The following is a 21,514-nucleotide window of genomic DNA, read 5'->3' on the forward strand; positions in this document are numbered from 1 at the left end:
CAGGAACCATTACAATCATAATAGGCATACAAGGATTAAAACTTCATGCCTACCCATGCTAAAATGAGCATAGAGCATGACCTGACGAAATTATTTTCTAATTCTATACCGCTTTATTTTAAGAGGGGGCAGGACCTTTATCTGGACGTCGGAATCGGGTGTTTTAAAGCTCGGGCTTTTGGGATTTTGTTTTCGAATTTCAGGATGTCGGGATTTATCATTTTTTAAATTCGGGACCTCGGGATGTCGGGATCAAGACCCCTCCGACCCCCCCCCCTTTCAAGAAGTTATATATAATTTTATGTCAATTTCAGAATTGTAAAATTTTAACCCTCAAATTTATGCCAATTTAATATGATCAACAGGTCATATAATTGATTCTTTTAAAAAAATAAACTCCCCGATCTAAATGTTTCAGATATTTTCATAAAAGATAATGCTTGATCTTCAAACGTTGAGTTTACATAATAAACGGTACGATATAATTACATGAGAGCATGTTATACGACGTTATCTTTGAAGCCTACAATCATCGGACTGACGAGCTTTGACACATTACCGTTACATCGACCCGCTTTCAACCAAAATAGAAACTTAATGTTGTTAAAAACATAGAAAATGTATTATATAACGTGTTTTAATTAAATAAAAACGTTATTCAATTAAAGTGCATTTTTTTCAGCTAAGGGCAAAGTTTGGTGTAAATAACGAAGGTTTGATCTTTTAAAGGATGAGAGAGAAAACCAACAAAGTTAAGGACATTTTCTAATGACACCTACATCAAAGTTAACTTATTTCTTTCATTAAAATTATGTACCAAACTGAATAGTGATCACTGCATCACTTTGAGGATCCGTTGATAATCCGAATTCGTCTATCTTTTCGTTTGCAACTTATCCTTAACAATTGATTGCATTTAAAAGAAAACAAAACGTGATTAACCCTAAGAATATAAAAAACGGCATTGTACCTTCGCAACACGTTTCTCACCATAATCCGGATGTGATATCTGGTGCTCTGGAAGAATAAGCAGATAATCTAATCCAGATGCGTCACAATGATGAAATTTGATCTGAAGTTCAGAGAAAAACTCACAGTACCCAATGTTTGTTATTAATACTTACAACGTCTTTATATGTTCCACTGGATCTTTTAGTAACACCCGGCTCAACCATGACAATAACAATGACAAATTTGATAACAAATGATATAAACATATGGATGTGTATTGTTATTCTGTGACAATGTAACGACCTGTAAATAAAAAAACAACAACATAGTACTCTATATAAACAACATAGTATACACTGTAACAGTATTGCATGATAATCCAAATAAATGCCAATAAAACACGCGCTAAGAGGAAAATGATATACAAACTGCCTTTTAAAATATCTTGCCAATATTATCAAAGATTATGTAAAGTAAAATCACAAAAATACTGAACTCCGAAGAAAATTCAAACGGAAAGTCCCTAATCAAATTGCAAAATCAAAAGCTCAAACAAATGGATAACAACTTTCATAAACAAGTTATAAGATTGAAGGTTTAAAATTTCAACTAGAAAATACAAATAACAACTTGTTGAAGAAATGTTTCATCGACGAAAAGTACGGGAAAATCTGACAAATAATCAAGTTCATTGTTACACATATATATAAGATTTACTCACCTAAAATATATAAATATAAATATTGAAATGAGTAGAAACAACAGCGATATAATACTGAAGACAAAATAAATATCCGTCATTATACGGACAATATGACTTTCATATTCATCAGGAGGGGGCTGAAATAGAAGACAGAGAATTGATTAGTATTTCGCGTTACATTGGCGTTGTTACTTTATATGGTTTTATATTCATCCGATTCGACCTGCAAGAGGAATAAAAGGGAATATCCGTAAAACTAAGACTGAATTACATGGAAAGTATGAAAAGCAGTACAGCTATCCGTCATAATTCGCGCAATGCAAAGAATAACAGATATCTATCATTATACATACACTGCAAATGTTCACAGGTATCCGTCATTTCACGTGCAATTAAAGAAATAGCAGATATCTATCATTATACGTACACTGTCCATTATACCAGATGTCCGTCATTATACGTGCAATGCAAACGATAACAGATATCTATCATTATCGCATTTCCTTTGATCTTGCTGACTGATAATTTTGTTTCTCAGCGGAGACAAATGATATGAAAACTATCGCTTGAAACTAAGGACGCACGTGCCCGTTGTCACAGATTATCATTGGTCATCTCAACACGTTTGCTTTTCTCGCTTTCGCCGTACCGGCTCAAGCGAGAAAATCAATCTTGTTGAGATGATCAACGATAATCTATGATTATACGTACACTGTCAATAATTATAGATTATCGCTATTTTGTGCATTTTTCTTTTCATCTTTTTTTGTGATAATTTTCATATCATGCTTCTCGCTTGAGATGGAAAAATTATCGCTGGAAACTAAGGAGGCCACGTGGCGTTGCTAACGAAATTGACATGAAATTGACAATGTCGTCATAGGTAAAATAGCGATAAACAGATTATCATTGGTCATCTCAACTCGATTGCTTTTCTCACTTTCGCTGTACCAGCTCAAGCGAGAAAATCAATCTCGTTGAGATGATCAACGATAATCTATAATTATCGTTGATCATCTAAACGAGATGGATTTTCTCACTTGAGCTGGTACAGCGAAAGTGAGAAAAGCAATCGAGATGAGTGAGATGACCAATGATAATCTGTTTATCGCTGTTTTACCTATGACGACGTTGTCAATTTCATGTCAATTTCGTTAGCAACGCCACGTGGTCTCCTTAGTTTCTAGCGATAATTTTTCCATCTCAAGCGAGAAGCATGATATGAAAATTATCACAAAAAAAGATCAAAAGAAAAATGCACAAAATAGCGATAATAACAGATATCCGTCATTATACGTGCAATGCAAATGATAACATGTATCCATTACTATGCGTACAATTCCAAGAATAAAAGATGCGTAATATAAATGAAAAACCCCTCCTCAAAGACCATAGGCATGATAGGAGAGATCAACGCAGTGACATATGTGAGGAAGCTTTTTTGCAACTTAAAATTGTAACACTTTATACATATGGAATCCAGGCGAAAAAGATATTCAAAATAGATAAATAGCAAAACCAACAGTTTAAATCAGTTGACTGAATTCAAGTCAATTCAATTTCTTCTTTCTCTTAGAATTTAAAGTTCATCAGTTAAGAAAATCGCAAAGAACAAAATAGCTTAGAAATTTTCAAATTGTTTTCTGAGGGATAACTTGGCCAAAACCAATGTTTCTCTTCCGTTTCAGATTAATCTTGGTAATAACAACCATTGTAAAATTTTAACATATAAATCGGATTAAGTTTCTTTGTATGAGAAAGCTGTATTTACTAAATTGAAATGCATTGAAATAAAGAGAAATGATTGCTATACAGGAGAAATTGACGCACATTTAGCATGAAATGTTTAATCGAGAAGCAGAATGTTTCAAAGAAGAAATAGTTCTTATCCGATTTGAAGTTCGTGCTTCATTGGACCAATTTGAATTGCAATCGATCTTAATTATGAACAGACAAAGGAAAGAAGAAACTTGCTAATGCTGTCGGTTTCGGAGAAAACATGTCCAACAATATTACAGAAGACAGCATTATTTGATAGGGTTCAACTCCACCTTGTATGTGTTTAATAGCTAGTGCATTTATAAACCTTTAGTCCTTTTTCTTCTTGATTTTTGGTTGAAGGGTGTACTAAATTCCTTGGAATTTGCTTATTAATGTTATGTTGTGCTATGAAATCGTTTATGATGTATTGCAACATATTTCATAGTTTATTACTTATAAACCATTGGGTATAGTTGTACTACATGGATTAAAATGATGCGAGTTGTAAACCAACGAGACAACAAACCGACGTCATAACGACATACCAATATAGACTTTGACCTTAATTTCGAAAATGTTAGCAATCCAAAGATTCTTCAAAGGTGTCATATAAAGACCCAAAGTTTCCATGATGTTTTCAGTTGTAATAATTTGAGAAAACTTACATGTGTTGATATTAGGTTATCTGATGGTATGAAGGGAAAACATGCATTGTAATCTGTCCTCGACCAGTTTCCGTCAACGAAGCATGTTTTGTAGGCAATAGCATAATCTGCAAAATTAGAATAATAGTTATGAAATGTATCAGGATTATAATTTAGTACGCCAGACGCGCGTTTCGTCTACATAAGACTCATCAGTGACGCTCATATTAAAATATTTATAAAGCCAAACAATTACAAAGTTGAAGAGCATTGAGGATCCAAAATTCCAAAAAGTTGTGCCAAATACGGCTAAGGAAATCTATGCCTGGAACAAGAAAATCCTTAGTTTTTCGAAAAATTTAAACTTTTGTTAACAGGAAATTTATAAAACAAAATGACCACATTATTAATTTTCATGTCAACACCGAAGTGTTGACTACTGGGCTGGTGATACCCTCGGGGACGAAACGTCCACCAGCAGTGGCATCGACCCAGTGGTGTAAATAGTTATCAAATGTACCACAAAAAAAAAAGAGATTAAAAATAGAATTAAATAAAAATAACACTTAATTTTCACTTATTTTGTTGTGATCATAAAAAAAGTGTTTACTATATGTATATATCTATATATATAAACAAGTCTAAATTGAAAACTACGTTCAAACCTATGATTGCGTTGGACAAAAACCGCAATTTTTATACATGTGCATGTAAAACAAATTTCGTTGTAGAATGGTCTAAATACAGCACAAACAACATTTTCCAAAAGACCAAAAAAGTGAAAAAGTATATTTAAACAAAACGCATTTGATTAAAAGGTCGAACAACTGATGTTCGTTAACCCTGCTGACTGCCATTGGCGATAGCCAAATAAAATTGATCACAAGATGTAACAAAATGGATCTTAATATAGATTTAATACTAAACAGAAAACAATAAACTTGTGGCCAAGATGTGATGCCACAAACATGAGGTGTCAATATTTTTTTGTACACCAGATCCGGATTGCGTATAAAAATTGCGGTTTTTATCCAACGCAATCATAGGTTTGAACGTAGTTTTCAATATATATATATATAAACAAGTCTAAATTGAAAACAACGTTTAAACTTATGATTGCGTTGGATAAAAATCGCATTTTTTATACGTGTGCATGTAAAACAAATTTCTTGGTAGCTGGATCCAAATACAGCACAAACAACATTTTCCAAAAGACCATTAAGGTGGTATGGGTGTCTTCCTCCATCTTGGATTGTAAAAAACAGAGAATCAAAGGTCCAGATTTTCCATCAAGTTAGCAAAATTTGATGCAGGAATGCAGATGTTTAATGTACATTTTCATTTAAAAGTACCAATTTATAAGAATATAACTTCTAAATATTGATATTTTTGCAAATGTTAATTATTTTTGGTTGTTTTTTTTTTTTTTTTTTTAAATTGGCATTTTAAGGGGAGGTAACTCTAAAAAAGTGCATTTTCTTAAGGATTCTGTATGGAATTTTCCTATTTTGTATTTTAGCCGGAAAAAACGTATGGTGACCCTATCTTTTCTTTTGATATTCTCAAAGCAGTGTCTGAAAGCTATATTTTCCTGAAGTATTTAACAATTCTATCATTTTGTTAAGTTTCTAATCACAAAATGGTGTTTTTTACTGTATAATCCATACAAAATGTGTCATTTTGTCCCGTCCTATAGCTTGAGAAAATGCGCGGTGACCTATCATTTTTATTATATTTTTCCACATGTATCAATAGAAACAACGTTTTGGCAAAGTATGAACAAATTCTATCATTTTTATTTTAGACTTCCATACCACCTTAAAGTAAAAAAAAGTATATTTTGACTAACAGGTCGAACAACGGATTTTCTTAAACCCTGATGACTGTCATTGACGATTGTCAAATAAATTGATCACCAGTTGTAACAAAATGGATCTAATTATAAATTTGATATCAAACAGAAAACAATAAACTTGCGGAAAAGATGGTTTACCGCATACGTGAGATATTAAAAATTGTACATTATTCCGGATTTCGACAATTAATGTCTCTTCATTGATGTAAGGAATCGGAACGGTATTGGGAAGGCCAACTAATTTACCTCAATTTAGGATAGAATAATAAATTGTTTGATACAGATAGCAGGAACTTGTCAGCGCAAATGAAAACAAAACTAGTTCTCCATCAACTATTGCTAAAAGAGGAATCCAGGAAATAAATTACAGGTCTGTTTAATAATTCCTTGGAATATTTACCAATTATAAAGAATTGGATCTTCCATCGCTCTACTAAAAACAAACCTTAAACCAAATGTTTAGATAGTGTCTGTTTACTTCAACAAAAAACATAAAAATTGGCGCGATTGAGAGCTTGATATACTATATAGACACGTGTCTAATGTTGAAGCCCGTATTTTGACCTTTAGATACCCAATTGATTATTTGCCTTGACCAAGTTGGGTTACTGTCTCTTTTAAGAAGACAAAGGAAATTTTCTCATTCGCAGCTTAACGGACGAATGAAATTTGCCTTAAAGCCAACCATTATCTTTAAATTATTCCTTTGAAAATATTTAGAAACTATTTAAGTGATAACTAGCATAGCGATTTTAAAAAAGTTCCTGTAGAGAACATTTAGATATTTGTGATAAAATTATTGAGATTTATATTTCTCTACAATTAAAGATATTTATAAACTTAATGGCTTCCAATTCACGGAAATATAATGGAGGAAACAATTCAGAACATGTGAAAACTACCGGGAATTATAGAATCAAGGTTTATTCTTCCCACCATACAATGAACGCATTGACTACAGAATTAACAATGAGATAACGACTGAACGACACTAAATAAGACTTTTGATTAACATAGACTATGCGCGGGAGAAAAAAAAGGTTGAAAAAAGTACAGACAACTACAGATCTACAGATGAAACAATTAAAAGAGGAGAGAGAAAGAGAGTGAAATAGAAAAAGCAGAAAAAAACTATATTTTCTTGTACAAGGTAATATTGCCTTCCGACGTTATGCATTCCATTATGGAAACGGTGAGCGAAATTATGGACATATTTAAACTTTGACTCAATCAAGATACTAGTTCAAGCAATAAATCGGTACTGTTTTCTTGTTTTAGTAATGGAAATTTCAATGCCAATCTAAATAGTTGTATTATCTTTTTAGTTCAAAGCTTAGAGTACATTAACTCATTTTCTCTCTTGGAAACAACAACGGATAAATGGAATTAATTCCTCAGCATTGCGTGAGTCTCTTGTTTGACTGTTTGACAGTTGACTTTGAATCCTTATAATTTGTAATCATTACCCTAGCTTACACAGCACATGTCAATGCTGTTTGGAACTTACTGGCAAAAACACATGAACCAATTAAAACGTTCTTCCATTTGTTCAATTATTTCAACGATTCCAAACTTTCAAGAATTAAAATGTTTGGTTACACAAAACAAATTTTTTAAATTCGAAGGAACACTGTGAGAAGTTTAATATCAAGATGATTTGAAAACAGATGAGTATGGGACGATATTTTATGAATGAACTGATACAAATGAAGTTTAGACGGGATTGTCTGATCTTTAATCGTCTACAATATCAATGTATATTAAGACAAAAATAACATTTTCGTGTAGAGAATATTAGACATCAAGCCAAAAGACAATTACAAAATTAATTGACAATTTTATATAAAACATTAATATATTGATCTGAAAAATAGTTAATTTGTTCCATGATCACTAGAAATAATACGACAATTCAACACACAACCTCCCAAGTTTATCATATAATTGTTTCTGTTTAAAAAATAAATCTCGTTTGAAGTCTCGACTGGATTTGTCAAGTGATTGCTTGTAAATCTGTATAATATCCGTACTCTCAAAGGAACAATCATGAAACAATTCCGGCGATCTAGTTACAAAGAGAGACTAATCACATCACAGTCCGCATTAGTTTTACACAATGGACGCTTAAAATAGAATAATACTTCTACAATCCTTTCTTCGAGTAGGAACTAATACATTTAATGCACGAGTGTCGAAGGACGAATAGTGAAGGAGATTTGATTTCAAGATTCACCAAAGTCTAAATGGAGACTATTTCATTGTCAACTTCTTATCATATTTTCCTCTTTTTTATTTTGAAAATTACAAAGATGCATTTTAATTAAAGGAGAAGTGGGGCAAACGTCAAATGTCTTCTTACTAAAAACAACAAAGCGCACAATAGTATAAAACAGAAAAAAAAACCAAATATTTTAATCTTCAAGATATATAACAAAATGTCCAATAATACAGAACAAGTTCGAGCAAGTTGGCAATTGTAACCATTGTTAATTGACTGTCATATTGCTGGCTTTTTTACAATCATTTTACAAATGAAAGTGGTGGGTGTAATTAGGTTTGTCGGAGTGTAAACCTCCTACATGTATGACAGTTTTTATCTTAACGTATATCTTTGGTAAAACAAGATACGTTATTGAGCGTAATGGTCAATCTTTAAACCAAACAGGGGTATAACATTTAGCGAACTTTGTTTTAATGGTTTTACTTCTAGGCAATATTGTCAACATATATAACTATTTATAAAGAAACAGTATCAAAGTATCTAAAATCAGTTCTAAATATCAGCAAAAGGAGAGACCATGAAATAAACCTGATACATTTACCCGGGCGATTTAGACATGTCGGTTTTCTGAAGATCGTTGAAGAGTGTTTAAGTTTTCTCCGGTATTACGTTTATCTTGAGTAATTTGTTATTTCGTTTTTCTTTCTTTTTAGTTTTCATCATAACTTATATCTTTCTCTTTATCGTAGATGCCTGTTTGTGCGGTTTTTCAGCTGAGCAATCGAAAACTACATATATCTTTTGATTACCAACATTCAATGAAAACTAAATTACGATGTTAGTCGGATAACTGTTGCTGTTCATTTATTTTGTATAACTGTTGAAAATCTGCTTTACGTGCATATCATGTGATTTGGCTCATCAGTCAGTGTGATTTGATTGGTCGGTCAATGTGATATGACACATCAGTCAGTGTGATTTGATGTTCGGTGAATGTGATATGACACATCAGTCAGTGTGATTTAATGTATCTGGCACTGTGATTTGACGCATCAGTCAATGTGATTTGATTGGTCGGTCAATGTGATTTGATTGGTCGGTCAATGTGATATGACACATCAGTCAGTGTGATTTGATGTAATTGGCACTGTGATTTGACGCATCAGTCAGTGTGATTTGATGTATCTGGCACTGTGATTTGACGCATCAGTCAGTGTGATTTGATGTATCGGTCAATGTAATTTGACGCATCAGTCAGTGTGATTTGATGTATCTGGCACTGTGATTTGACGCATCAGTCAGTGTGATTTGATGTATCTGGCACTGTGATTTGACGCATCAGTCAGTGTGATTTGATGTATCTGGCACTGTGATTTGACACATCAGTCAATGTGATTTGATGTTCGGTCAATGTGATTTGACGCATCAGTCAATGTGATTTGATGTTCGGTGAATGTGATTTACGCATCAGTCAGTGTGATTTGATGTATCTGGCACTGTGATTTGACGCATCAGTCAGTGTGATTTGATGTATCTGGCACTGTGATTTGACGCATCAGTCAGTGTGATTTGATGTATCTGGCACTGTGATTTGACACATCAGTCAATGTGATTTGATGTATCGGTCAATGTAATTTGACGCATCAGTCAGTGTGATTTGATGTATCGGTCAATGTAATTTGACGCATCAGTCAGTGTGATTTGATGTATCGGTCAATGTAATTTGACGCATCAGTCAGTGTGATTTGATGTTCGGTGAATGTAATTTGACACATCAGTCAGTGTGATTTGATGTTCGGTGAATGTAATTTGACGCATCAGTCAGTGTGATTTGATGTTCGGTGAATGTGATTTACGCATCAGTTCATGTGATTGATGCATCAGATGGTTTTTATAAAATGGATACATACAGTTGGTCAAATGTTCGTTTTTCTGGCCACTTTGATAGAAAGGACAAACAGAAAATCGATCTGTCATTATCACAAGGGTGTCTATGCGACAAATTGTTGAAGTATTTTAGGGTCAAATACTTATATTTCATATACATAGAGTCTATGCTACCAGTACAAAACATTAGATTTATAGATTTCTTATTATAAAGAAAATTTTGAACAACTTGGAAGCTAAATGTTTTTTTTTTCGTATCCTTACAGATTTCAGATCCTGGTGATTATGTTTTGTTTTGTCACTTCGATTATAGCAGTTGTAGCATTACACATATACCATTTTATTCTATGAATATTTATGTATGGAACACAGGACCGTTCATGTAGACACGAATATATTGAAAAATATAAAATAAAGTATTTTTGAAGCAATAACATCAAAATCCAATATAAGATGATGCGGGAGAAATACTGTGACATAAAGGAAGTCAAATGCATGTCTCGCATAAAGGTTTAATTATTTAAAACATCATTGATTTTCCCTAGCTCTTATGTGGTGATCTTTTCCTAATTTCGTTTTTGTCATTAATTACTTGATTTAATGAAACAAACTGGAAAAGATAGACTTGGAAAGCACTGACTTATTAGATTTTACATTATACAATATCAGATAAATAATTAACGTTACCGGATACTTCCTGTCTTTAATAATAGATTACAACAAAATTGTCATTTAAGCGGTTCAAGAAGTTCGATATCCTTATATACACTAAGACATTATATGATTTAACATTCTTTGGCGCTATTTGAAGCCCTTTTAGTATCTCACCTGAATTGAAAGATGTCCAAATCTTATGGTATTAGAATAACTTAAAGCCCAAATATAAAGGGAGGGTAGAAAAGGCCTCATTATAATGGTATTAGTGAAAGAAGCCTAAATCTATGGGTATTGGTGAAAGAATGCTTAATCGAATGGTATTGGTGAAAAAAGCCTTAATCTAACGGTATTGGTGAAAGACGCCTCAATCAAATGGTATTGGTGAAAGAAGTCTAAATATAATGGTATTGATGAAAGAAGCCTAAATCTAACAGTATTGGTGAAAGAACTCTAATCTAATGGTATTGGTGAAATAAGTCTAAATCTAACAGTAGTGGTGAAAGAATGCTAAATCTAATGGTATTTTTGAAAGAAGCCTAAATGTAACAGTATTGGTGAAAGAATGCTTAATCTAATGGTATTTGTGAAAGAAGCCTAAATCTAACAGTATTGGTAAAATGATGCTAAATCTAATGGTATTAGGTGAAAGAAGTCTAAATCTAATAGTATTGGCGAAAGAAGCCTAAATCTAATGGTATTGCTGAAAGAAGCCTAAATATAACGGTATTGGTGAAAGAAGCCGAAATGTAATAGTATTGGTAGAGAGAAGCTTAATGTGGACAAGAAGAAAAATTACATTGGATCGGGTTATTTAAAGTGCAGATAGTGCAATATTTTCCATAGACGAGACATCGACTTTAACGTCCCCATTTCGACAAGGAACACAATGTGTTGTTATAACTCATCTAAGAGGCGACAACATATCTGTCTTTTATCAAGCTGACTAACAATATAAATACAATGATATAAGTATAAAAGGGTTAGGACTCAATTTTCTCAAAACACATCCAATTCAGGAAGATGATTTTTACACTAGATATAATATCATACCATTGCTAGAAAGTTGTGTATTTTCTCTAGCTCAGGAAAATGTTTCACGTGGTACAGTTTTAGAATTGCATTATTGGCGTATTGGAGAATTGGATTTTTATTTGGTTATAACATTGTTTTTTTCTGCCAAGTCATTCTATAAAATGTCCGTAATCATGGAAAGTAGAACACATGCCATTATTGTTATAAATCTGATCATTCGATAACAACTAACAGCAATTTACTTAATGTATTGATCACTTATTGGTTTGAATTAGGAGTTAAGGTATATTAAAGAGCGGTTATTATAGTAATAATGTCAGGTTAATTACAACACCCAGCTATTAACAATCTATTATTGGATTCAAGACGACTATTGCCGCTCTCCACTAATGGCTATTAAATTACTATTACGGAATGGTCAGAGGAATACTCGCGTATGACTGCCTCAGTTCGGAATGGCTGGTAGATAAGTTTTGTTTCAATTCTACATATTATTATTTTTACGGGTAAAATGTTATATAAAACGCATATAAAGTTTAGTTGGAAAACAATCATTTGCATTGACATTGACAATGTCACTAGTAAAGTTAAGATAGGAAACAATCATTTGCATTGACATTGGCAGTGTCACTAGTAAAGTTTAGATAGGAAACAATCATTTGCACTGACATTGACAGTCTCACTAGTAAAGTTTAGATAGGAAACAATCATTGACATTGACATTGTCACTAGTAAAGTTTAGATAGGAAACAATCATTGACATTGACCTTGACAGTGTCACTAGTAAAGTTAGATAGGAAACAATCATTGACATTGACATTGTCACTAGTAAAGTTAGATAGGAAACAATCACATTGACATTGTCACTAGTAAAGTTAGATAGGAAACAATCATTGACATTGACATTGACATTGTCACTAGTAAAGTTTAGATAGGAAACAATCATTTGCATTGACCTTGACAGTGTCACTAGTAAAGTTAGATAGGAAACAATCACATTGACATTGTCACTAGTAAAGTTTAGATAGGAAACAATCATTTGCATTGACATTGGCAGTGTCACTAGTAAAGTTTAGATAGGAAACAATCATTTGCACTGACATTGACAGTCTCACTAGTAAAGTTTAGATAGGAAACAATCATTGACATTGACATTGACATTGACATTGTCACTAGTAAAGTTTAGATAGGAAACAATCATTGACATTGACCTTGACAGTGTCACTAGTAAAGTTAGATAGGAAACAATCATTGACATTGACATTGTCACTAGTAAAGTTAGATAGGAAACAATCACATTGACATTGTCACTAGTAAAGTTAGATAGAAAACAATCATTGACATTGACATTGACATTGTCACTAGTAAAGTTTAGATAGGAAACAATCATTTGCATTGACCTTGACAGTGTCACTAGTAAAGTTAGATAGGAAACAATCATTGACATTGACATTGACATTGACAGTGTCACTAGTAAAGTGTAGATAGGAAACAATCATTGACATTGACATTGTCACTAGTAAAGTTAGATAGGAAACAATCACATTGACATTGTCACTAGTAAAGTTAGATAGGAAACAATCATTGACATTGACATTGACATTGTCACTAGTAAAGTTTAGATAGGAAACAATCATTTGCATTGACCTTGACAGTGTCACTAGTAAAGTTAGATAGGAAACAATCTGACATTGACATTGTCACTAGTAAAGTTAGATAGGAAACAATCATTGACATTGACATTGACAATGTCACTAGTAAAGTTTAGATAGGAAACAATCATTGACATAGACATTGACAGTGTCCCTAGTTAAGTTTAGATAGGAAACAATCATTTGCACTGACATTGACAATGTCACTAGTAAAGTTTAGATAGGAAAAAATCATTTGTATTGACATTGACATTGACATTGACATTGACATTGACATTGACAGTGTCACTAGTCAAGCTAGATCTGGTCAGTCTGACAATAGATCTGCGCCAGTTTTCTTAGGGGTTTTGTTTGTCTGTTTTTGTCTTTGGTCGTTTGTCATGGCAATGTCAGTTTATTTTCGATTTATGAGTTTTGAATATTTCTTTAATATCTTCCTCTTCTTTTTTAATAATAATAAGTTGCTAAATGTTTTACATTGTGTGGCCCCCATGTGTAAGGGTGTAAACAGTTCTGTAATTAGGGGAATTGTTTGACCAACCATGCAGTGATATTCGTTGCCATTACCCTGACCTCAGAGTTATGTTTGATGCAAGTGATCATCAATGGCCTTTGGTGCCATTTCCCTCTCTAACCACCAAGTGTTAATTGTTGCCGATTATCATCGATTCTTAGAATTCATTGTAATGTGTATGTGTAGATGGTATTTAGATTTAATATGTTTGTTTTGTTTTGTATTTGTTTACAGTCTGTTTGTCTGTATCGGAATCGCAGCTTTTGAGTGCCTCTTTGATCGTAATTATTGTGCATACAGAAAGATAACTAGAAAGTTTTTATTAGTGGTTGAAAAAACAGCAGAAAATATTAGCCCGTGGAAATTCAATAAATTGCAAAAGATGATAAAAAGTTAAGAGTTCAGTATCTAATTTCTTTGCACTTTTGATTGCATTGAAACATTGGTAATCAATTCTGAAAGAAGTAAAGAGATTTTCGTGCAATTGCAGATTTTGAATCATTTAGTGGAGGGAACTGTCTCGTTGTTAATTAAACCAACAAGAAACTCATGTTTTATCATATGACGACATGTAACCATAATATTACATATTGCCACGAGAATTAAAAAAAAAAGATCGCAAAGGATACGCATTCTGCATGAAACCAGAAGATCCATATATAGTAAAAGTTATGCTGTAATGTACACCATCATACGTAGCATTCAAATATAGCGCACAAATCAAAGTCAAATTTAGATATGGTGCACCAATCAAACTCAGCATACAGATATGGTGCACCAATCAAACTCAGCATACAGATATAGTGCACCAATCAAACTCAGCATACAGATATGGTGCACCAATCAAACTCAGCATACAGATATAGTGCACCAATCAAACTCAGCATACAGATATAGTGCACCAATCAAACTCAGCATACAGATATAGTGCACCAATCAAACTCAGCATACAGATATAGTGCACCAATCAAACTCAGCATACAGATATAGTGCACCAATCAAACTCAGCATATAGTGCACCAATCAAACTCAGCATACAGATATGGTGCACCAATCAAACTCAGCATACAGATATGGTGCACCAATCAAACTCAGCATACAGATATAGTGCACCAATTAAACTCGACATGTCGGTAAATTTCAACAACAATGTCGACATGCCTGTATACAAGCCGCTTTAAAAAGTATTCCAATATCGTAGGTTTTAAAAGCACAGGCCAACTTCCGGTGCGGATTTTTCTCGCTGCGTTGATAGACCAATTGTTAGCCTTCGACTGTTATCTGCTCTTTGGTAGGATTTTTGTCTCCTTGGCATATTCCCCGTTTTCATTGTCAGTTTTAATATCAATAAATTTTACATAATACTGGGCAAGCCATAAATATCACATATAAGTGCGTACTTACCAGGCAGGTCAACTGGAATCGGACATCTCAGTGATATGGTAGAATTAGCTAGGGCTGAATGCCAACATACCAGGCCATCAAACTCAGCATTACAGTATACCTCACCTGAAAGTACAAAGATATAATTGCAATTATAATACTTCAAGTATAGCAATGAAAATTGTAATGTGAGATTTATTTGTAGTTTTTTTACAACACCAACCATTAGAAAAATACACTGTTATAAAAGTGACAGGGTTAGCTAGCTATAAAACAAGGTTTAATCCAACAGTTTCTACACAAGGAAAAATATGTACCAAGTCAGAAATATATGTCAGAAACTGTTGTTATCCATTCGTGTGATGTGTTTGAGCTTTTGACATTTTATAAAGGTCTGTCCGCTTTGAATTTTCCTAGGTATTTTAGTTATTTAACTTTTAATGTAAAGAAGTTATTATCTCCTACCACCTGATGATTTCTAATTCAAAACGATGACACTTCATAAAGGGGTTTATTTTTCAAGCCTATTAATTGTGTTATATTACTAGAATTATATTTTCTGTCAATTCTAAAAGCGTTTTGTTTGCTTAGGTTTTAAATATATGTTTTAACCCAGAAGCGTAAACGCAGTTCTCAAACATATTATTGATAGCCTAAGTAAAGGCTATAGCATAGAACAATTATCAAAGAAATAATATCGTACCAATAACGGACATGTTCGTGTAGTTCTCATAAACACATTGATAACGCCTTTAAAGGATATGTCCCCGCAGTTGCCAGAAATATAATGACCGTCTCAGTAACAGCCAAGCGGCCACTTTTCTTAGAATAACATTGGGAGCCTCAGTAAATGATACGAAGTTTAAAATGTGTTTCTGGGCCAAATTTTTATCTGTGATATTTGAGCATTTCTTCCTGTACCAAAACCACTAGAAATCAGCAACTTAATTAATCAAATTATGATTCATATTATACAACTGTATTGATTTTGTTCAATAAATCACAAAGTGGAGAAATATTTAGAGATAATATCATTATTTAGTAGCGGATCTGTGGAAGTATGATTACTGTAGATAGTGTACTTGAACATAGATATGATCTAACAGTAAACATTGGGCATTGTCTCGCAGGATCTTCAGTGTGGGATCCTTTACATCTGACGGACAAAACATCGACATTATAACAATGAACAAAAAGATCTCTCGTGCACTTGTAGTACTTACTTTTCACAATAAAGAATGAGTATGTGTTTACAAAACATAAACTTTTATAATTGCTAGTAAATATTTTACGGTGCAGTTGCACCCTTTTTTCTACATAAACTATATATTGTTTTCATTTTATCTATTTCTTCTAATATCATTTCAGAACAACGACGACATTATCAGTTTTATTCTTGTGAACATTTTGTGTTTTTTTTGTCACAATCCTTTTTTTATGATTTGTATTTTAGTCATATAAAAAATATATAATTGTCAAAGAAATATACAGAATAAAGTTGCACTTAGTTGGTTCCAAATTAAATTGACGTTTTGTCAGTGACCTTAATATTGTATATTTTACAATGAAAAAAAAAACAACAACAACAAAACTATCAAAAACAAATGAAATAACTGAAATGTTGATATTGACAAATTGCTGGCGACCATGTTCCGGAAAACTCTGGCTACACGCACGAGACATATGGCTTCTGCTTTATCTAAAACGCGGGAAAATATCAGTACTTGTCACAAATCGTGTCAAATAATGTGATTGAATGTGCCCATTTCCGTCAAGAGAATGGAAATCATTAAATGAAACTGTACAACGTTTGTCTAAATAAAATCTTCTCAAAGGAACTCATCTCAAAGGAACTCATGATGTTAATCTTCTCAAAGGAACTCATGATGTTAATCACATAAACGAAATTATATTTTTGCTTAACTTAACAAAACGGTGCATAATATTTTTTTATAGTAGTTTTAGTGTAAAATGTTAAATGAATGTAAACCAACTCTAAAGTGCTCACATACTTGCTTTTTTCTAGCTCTCCAAATGAATTGGTTTTGTTAAATAACAGTGAATGGAGTTTATTAAAATGAAAAAGGAAAAATAAAAGAATTGTCATTGAAAAATACATTTGTGAATTTTTCACTCCAAGCAAAGCAATTTACGTGTGAAGTAAAATGTTTCATGTACAGTCGCATGATAGGGTTAAAAACTGTTATATAACATACTATTTATAGCTATTATAAAACATCATTATTAAGTAAATGCAAATATATTTACTCTTCATTTAAGTATAACTCTGATGAACAGACGCATTCAAAATGAGTGATAAATAGCTGGTTATAAGTTGGATCATTCAAAAACATACAGAGAAAAAGACAACTTAACACAATGACCGTAAAAAAGGACCTGTTTTCAATGAATGAGAGGATTGGCAAATACCTCAACCAAATACCAAACGTACCTCCCTTTAGTCAAAGTTACCAACTACTTGCTTTTTATGTCATAACGTTCACTAGTACATGTAACTGGTAAATACTGTTGGCACTGCGTTCGTGTATGTTGCTCAGTCTTTAGTTTTCTGTGTTGTTTTTTGTGTACTTATGTCTGTCTATGGGTCTTTTTCTTTCTTTTTTTTGCCATATGTGTTGTCAGTTTATTTTCGACTTATGAGTGAATGTCCTGCTGGTATCTTTCGCCTCTCTTTAAATGTAACGATCTCTAGCCAAAATAAACAAATACTTTTTGTATTTGCCATTAGCCCGTATTCCCTGTCTCAATTTTACTGGCCATGTTTGGATGAAAACTGGGGCTATATGAATAGACTAAGCGGTATGGGGTTTATCAATTGATTTAGGCTGACGATGATCTGGTTTCAAAAGGGTTAAAGAAGGCAAAAACATCATAAACAAAGCATTACTGAGGCTGTCGTTTAACCTTACTGTTATCTGCATTTCTTGCACAATTATTATATAAATTTAGCAAGGAAACTTCAACGGATTTGTCGGCTGTATGATAAATGCTATTTTCAATTTTAGCACCTTCGATACACCTGATGCTGGTGGGTTGCTGGTCCCCAATGGTATTATCTACTCTGCAATCAGTGCGTTCTTAAACTATCAGGTAGATTTGACTATTTTCTACAAGTGACAACTCCAAAAGTACTTATACATCATTGGCTATTAAATGTTCGTGTTTTAGGGTTCCTTGTAAAGATTGATCTAGAAACACGTTAAATACGGACCAAGTTTACAATGTGTCATTTTATAAGAATATGAGACTCTACATTGTGCGTCCCTCAACAATAGTCAAAACTCATTATGTAAGCCATGACAGAATGGGGAAAAAAATCAAAAGAGAGACCATAGTTTACAAAGTTTGTTACTACGACTTGTTGGTCATGGTTAGCACCGACCACTGCCTTTTTTCATAGAAACGTCGAACTAGAACTACAATTGTTGTTGCAACCTGTATTGATTTTCAGAAGAGTTTACGATAATTTGTTATGCACATTGAATGTTGTTAAAGGACTTGCGGCTGGAATTACAACTGCCAATTAACAGATCATCTTTGTAGGAGGTAAGGATGACTGAGGCTAATGATCTATAATTACAGTTATACAAGAAGAATTATTGCACCTGCATATGAGATTATAGTCTGATTACGGAGATTTAGTCAAACAATACACACTGTATTTACCAAGGGAATAACCTCCCGCAACTAAGTAGAACATATTGTCAATATTGCCAAAAGACAAATAACAAAATAACAGCAATCCTTAACTTTCACACCTTCTTATGAAGTTTTAATCTATCACAATGAAAGGTGTTAAAAGATTTACTAATCTTAATAAATAATTCAAGGCTTTGTTAATTTCAATTGTAAGATGTTGCGGAATTGAACCTTAAGCTATCTGAGTGCTTATCCGCCGTCGAGATTCGAATATTGGATGTAACGTATTATTTCATTACTTTAAGAATTGTAAAAATCAGAAGTTGCGGTATGATTGCCATACTAGACAACTATCCAACAGAGTATACAGAATTCAAGCACTACTTTAATATATTATTTTGTCAGGTTTTCCTAAAACCCGATAGCTATCGTTCATTATTAATCTGAATCTTTAGTGAGAAGCAATTCAAATGTGTAGCACTGATTTCCGCGAACACATCACACGAATAGACACGAATAGAACGAATAGTAACCTTTTTCAGTGCACCCGAGACCAAAGGGTTTTAAGGGACTCTAGCTTCGGGAGCTGCAGCTTCCATAGTCACAATTAGTAATACAAAAAATGAAAAACTTCATTTTCAACATTATTTCAATCCTGACTGTACCAAGTAACTGGCTACTGGACTGATTGCACAGTGACTTAACTGTCCACGAGTATTGAAATCAACGCAGTGACCGTTATATAAACCGTAGGTATCATTATACAAGACACGTGTTTCTGTCATTAATAAAGTACGCTAAACACGATTAGTTGGGTAAAAATACAGTTTTAAAATGGTATTAGTAATAAGTAATATATAATTCAAGCAAGAGCAAGTGTACTTTAGTTTATATGTTAAAACGTTTTATAATAGGTATATAACAGGTTGGGAAATCTTATGACTGCTGTTCTGATTCACAGTATGTTTCAGGAATTAACATGTCGTCAAGTGAGGCAATCATAATATTTGCACAACGTGGAAGTACAAAAAAAAAGACATCATTCAAACCCTTTTGATTATAGTCCCACGCAAAATTTCACTTATTACCCCCCATCAACAAAATGTAGTAGTAACCTGAATATTTGATAACATATATTGTAAACATTTCCTCTGCAAGAGATCATTTCTATTTATGCAATAAGTCTTTGTTATGTGTAAACAGATTCACCTATTTATGCAATAAGTCTTTGTTATGTGTAAACAGATTCAATTAACTGATGAAATTCACTTAATAGATTTTTGCTTAAAGAGATTAAACACGTCTAATCGTTATTATTCTTTACACAGAACTTTTAAAGACAAATTGAAGAACATAAACACGTTTTGTTGTATATTGGTTGACTTTGAAATCGCACTATCTTTTTATCATCTTCATTCAATGCAGTTTTATGTAGAAGCCGCATACAGCAAAAATAAAAACATACTAAAACATTGGACTCTGTCGGAACTCGTAAAAAAGGAGCAATTATATATCATCGTATAAATTTTGTACTTTTATTTCCATAATCGACGATACAAACCTATTCAGTTATATATCAATTTAAATCTGAAATGAATACAAAGAAACATCAATGACAGCAAACCAACAACACAATGAAGAGTTAAGAGGTCGTCATAAATAGATAAATATCGAAATAGGGGAAGTTGAGAACTGAAGCAAAAAACTAGTTGTACTCGGCCTCATTTAATAGCCCTGCGAATAAGTCCAGAGACTGGTTGCAAGAGAGACTATAAAGACTAATGCAATGAGGAACATTCAACTCCATCCAGGGTTAGTTTATCCTCCGTTTGTTTGTGGTATGGATTCAAGCTGACAGTGTTTTCAAATTGAAGACAGATATCTACAAACACTTGATATATTTTCGAAACATTGTAAGATTCGAATAGAATATTCTTACTTCTTTTAATACTGCAAATTTTGGTAAAGTCTATAAACTTAATTAGATAAATTGTGGTTCATTGATTTATATGATATTAATATTTGTGATTTGACTTCTGGTTAAGATTTAAAAGGGTTAGTTCTGGTTTTTTCTATGCATAGAGAGTTCTACGGAAAAGATTGAATAATATCAACAGTAACAGTTTACACTTTCGGTCCTTTATATGATTGATATACGTCTGTCTATTATTTCTGGATTGATTTATCACATTATTGAGGAATAACAGAAGGAACACGAGAGTGGTCTAAATAAAAACAGTAAATTTAGTTAACCTTACATTGTAATTACATATCATTTTGGTTTATTGTTGTTGTTGGGTTAGTATGTGGTTGACTTATAACAACATCTCCTTGTATGCACTATTTAAATATAAACCTAAATGTTTAAATAATTCCTGTGTCCCAGCTCCGACTATAAATCCCTCTGGACTTGTCTGACAAAGTAACGATATGTAATTAATGTCAGCGAAAGTTGGCATCAAATTACTTTGAAAATCCCTATAATCTTTAACGCATTCGAAAGTAAGACAAAGTAAATCGTATTATTCAGTATTATAGCAAAATATTCACAACAAACAGCTTAACACACGAAACAAAAGTAAATTGTGGCTTTA

General features: G+C 32.8%; 1 protein-coding gene across 2 annotated transcripts in view; it reads right to left on the reverse strand.

Annotated features, from left to right (window-relative positions):
* LOC139513819 (corticotropin-releasing factor receptor 2-like) overlaps nucleotides 1-21,514 on the reverse strand; it is an 89,598-nt gene that overhangs the window by 11,316 nt on the left and 56,768 nt on the right. For both annotated transcript variants that reach the window (XM_071302643.1, XM_071302642.1), the window contains exons 4-7: nucleotides 15,282-15,386; nucleotides 4,081-4,187; nucleotides 1,673-1,791; nucleotides 1,125-1,254 (exon numbers count right to left, since the gene is read on the reverse strand). In XM_071302643.1, coding sequence (XP_071158744.1) covers nucleotides 1,125-1,254; nucleotides 1,673-1,791; nucleotides 4,081-4,187; nucleotides 15,282-15,386 — 461 coding nt within the window. The remainder of the gene's footprint in view (nucleotides 1-1,124; nucleotides 1,255-1,672; nucleotides 1,792-4,080; nucleotides 4,188-15,281; nucleotides 15,387-21,514) is intronic.

This window comes from Mytilus edulis, chromosome 2, assembly GCF_963676685.1.
Source record: "Mytilus edulis chromosome 2, xbMytEdul2.2, whole genome shotgun sequence".
NCBI classification, from domain to species: domain Eukaryota; kingdom Metazoa; phylum Mollusca; class Bivalvia; order Mytilida; family Mytilidae; genus Mytilus; species Mytilus edulis.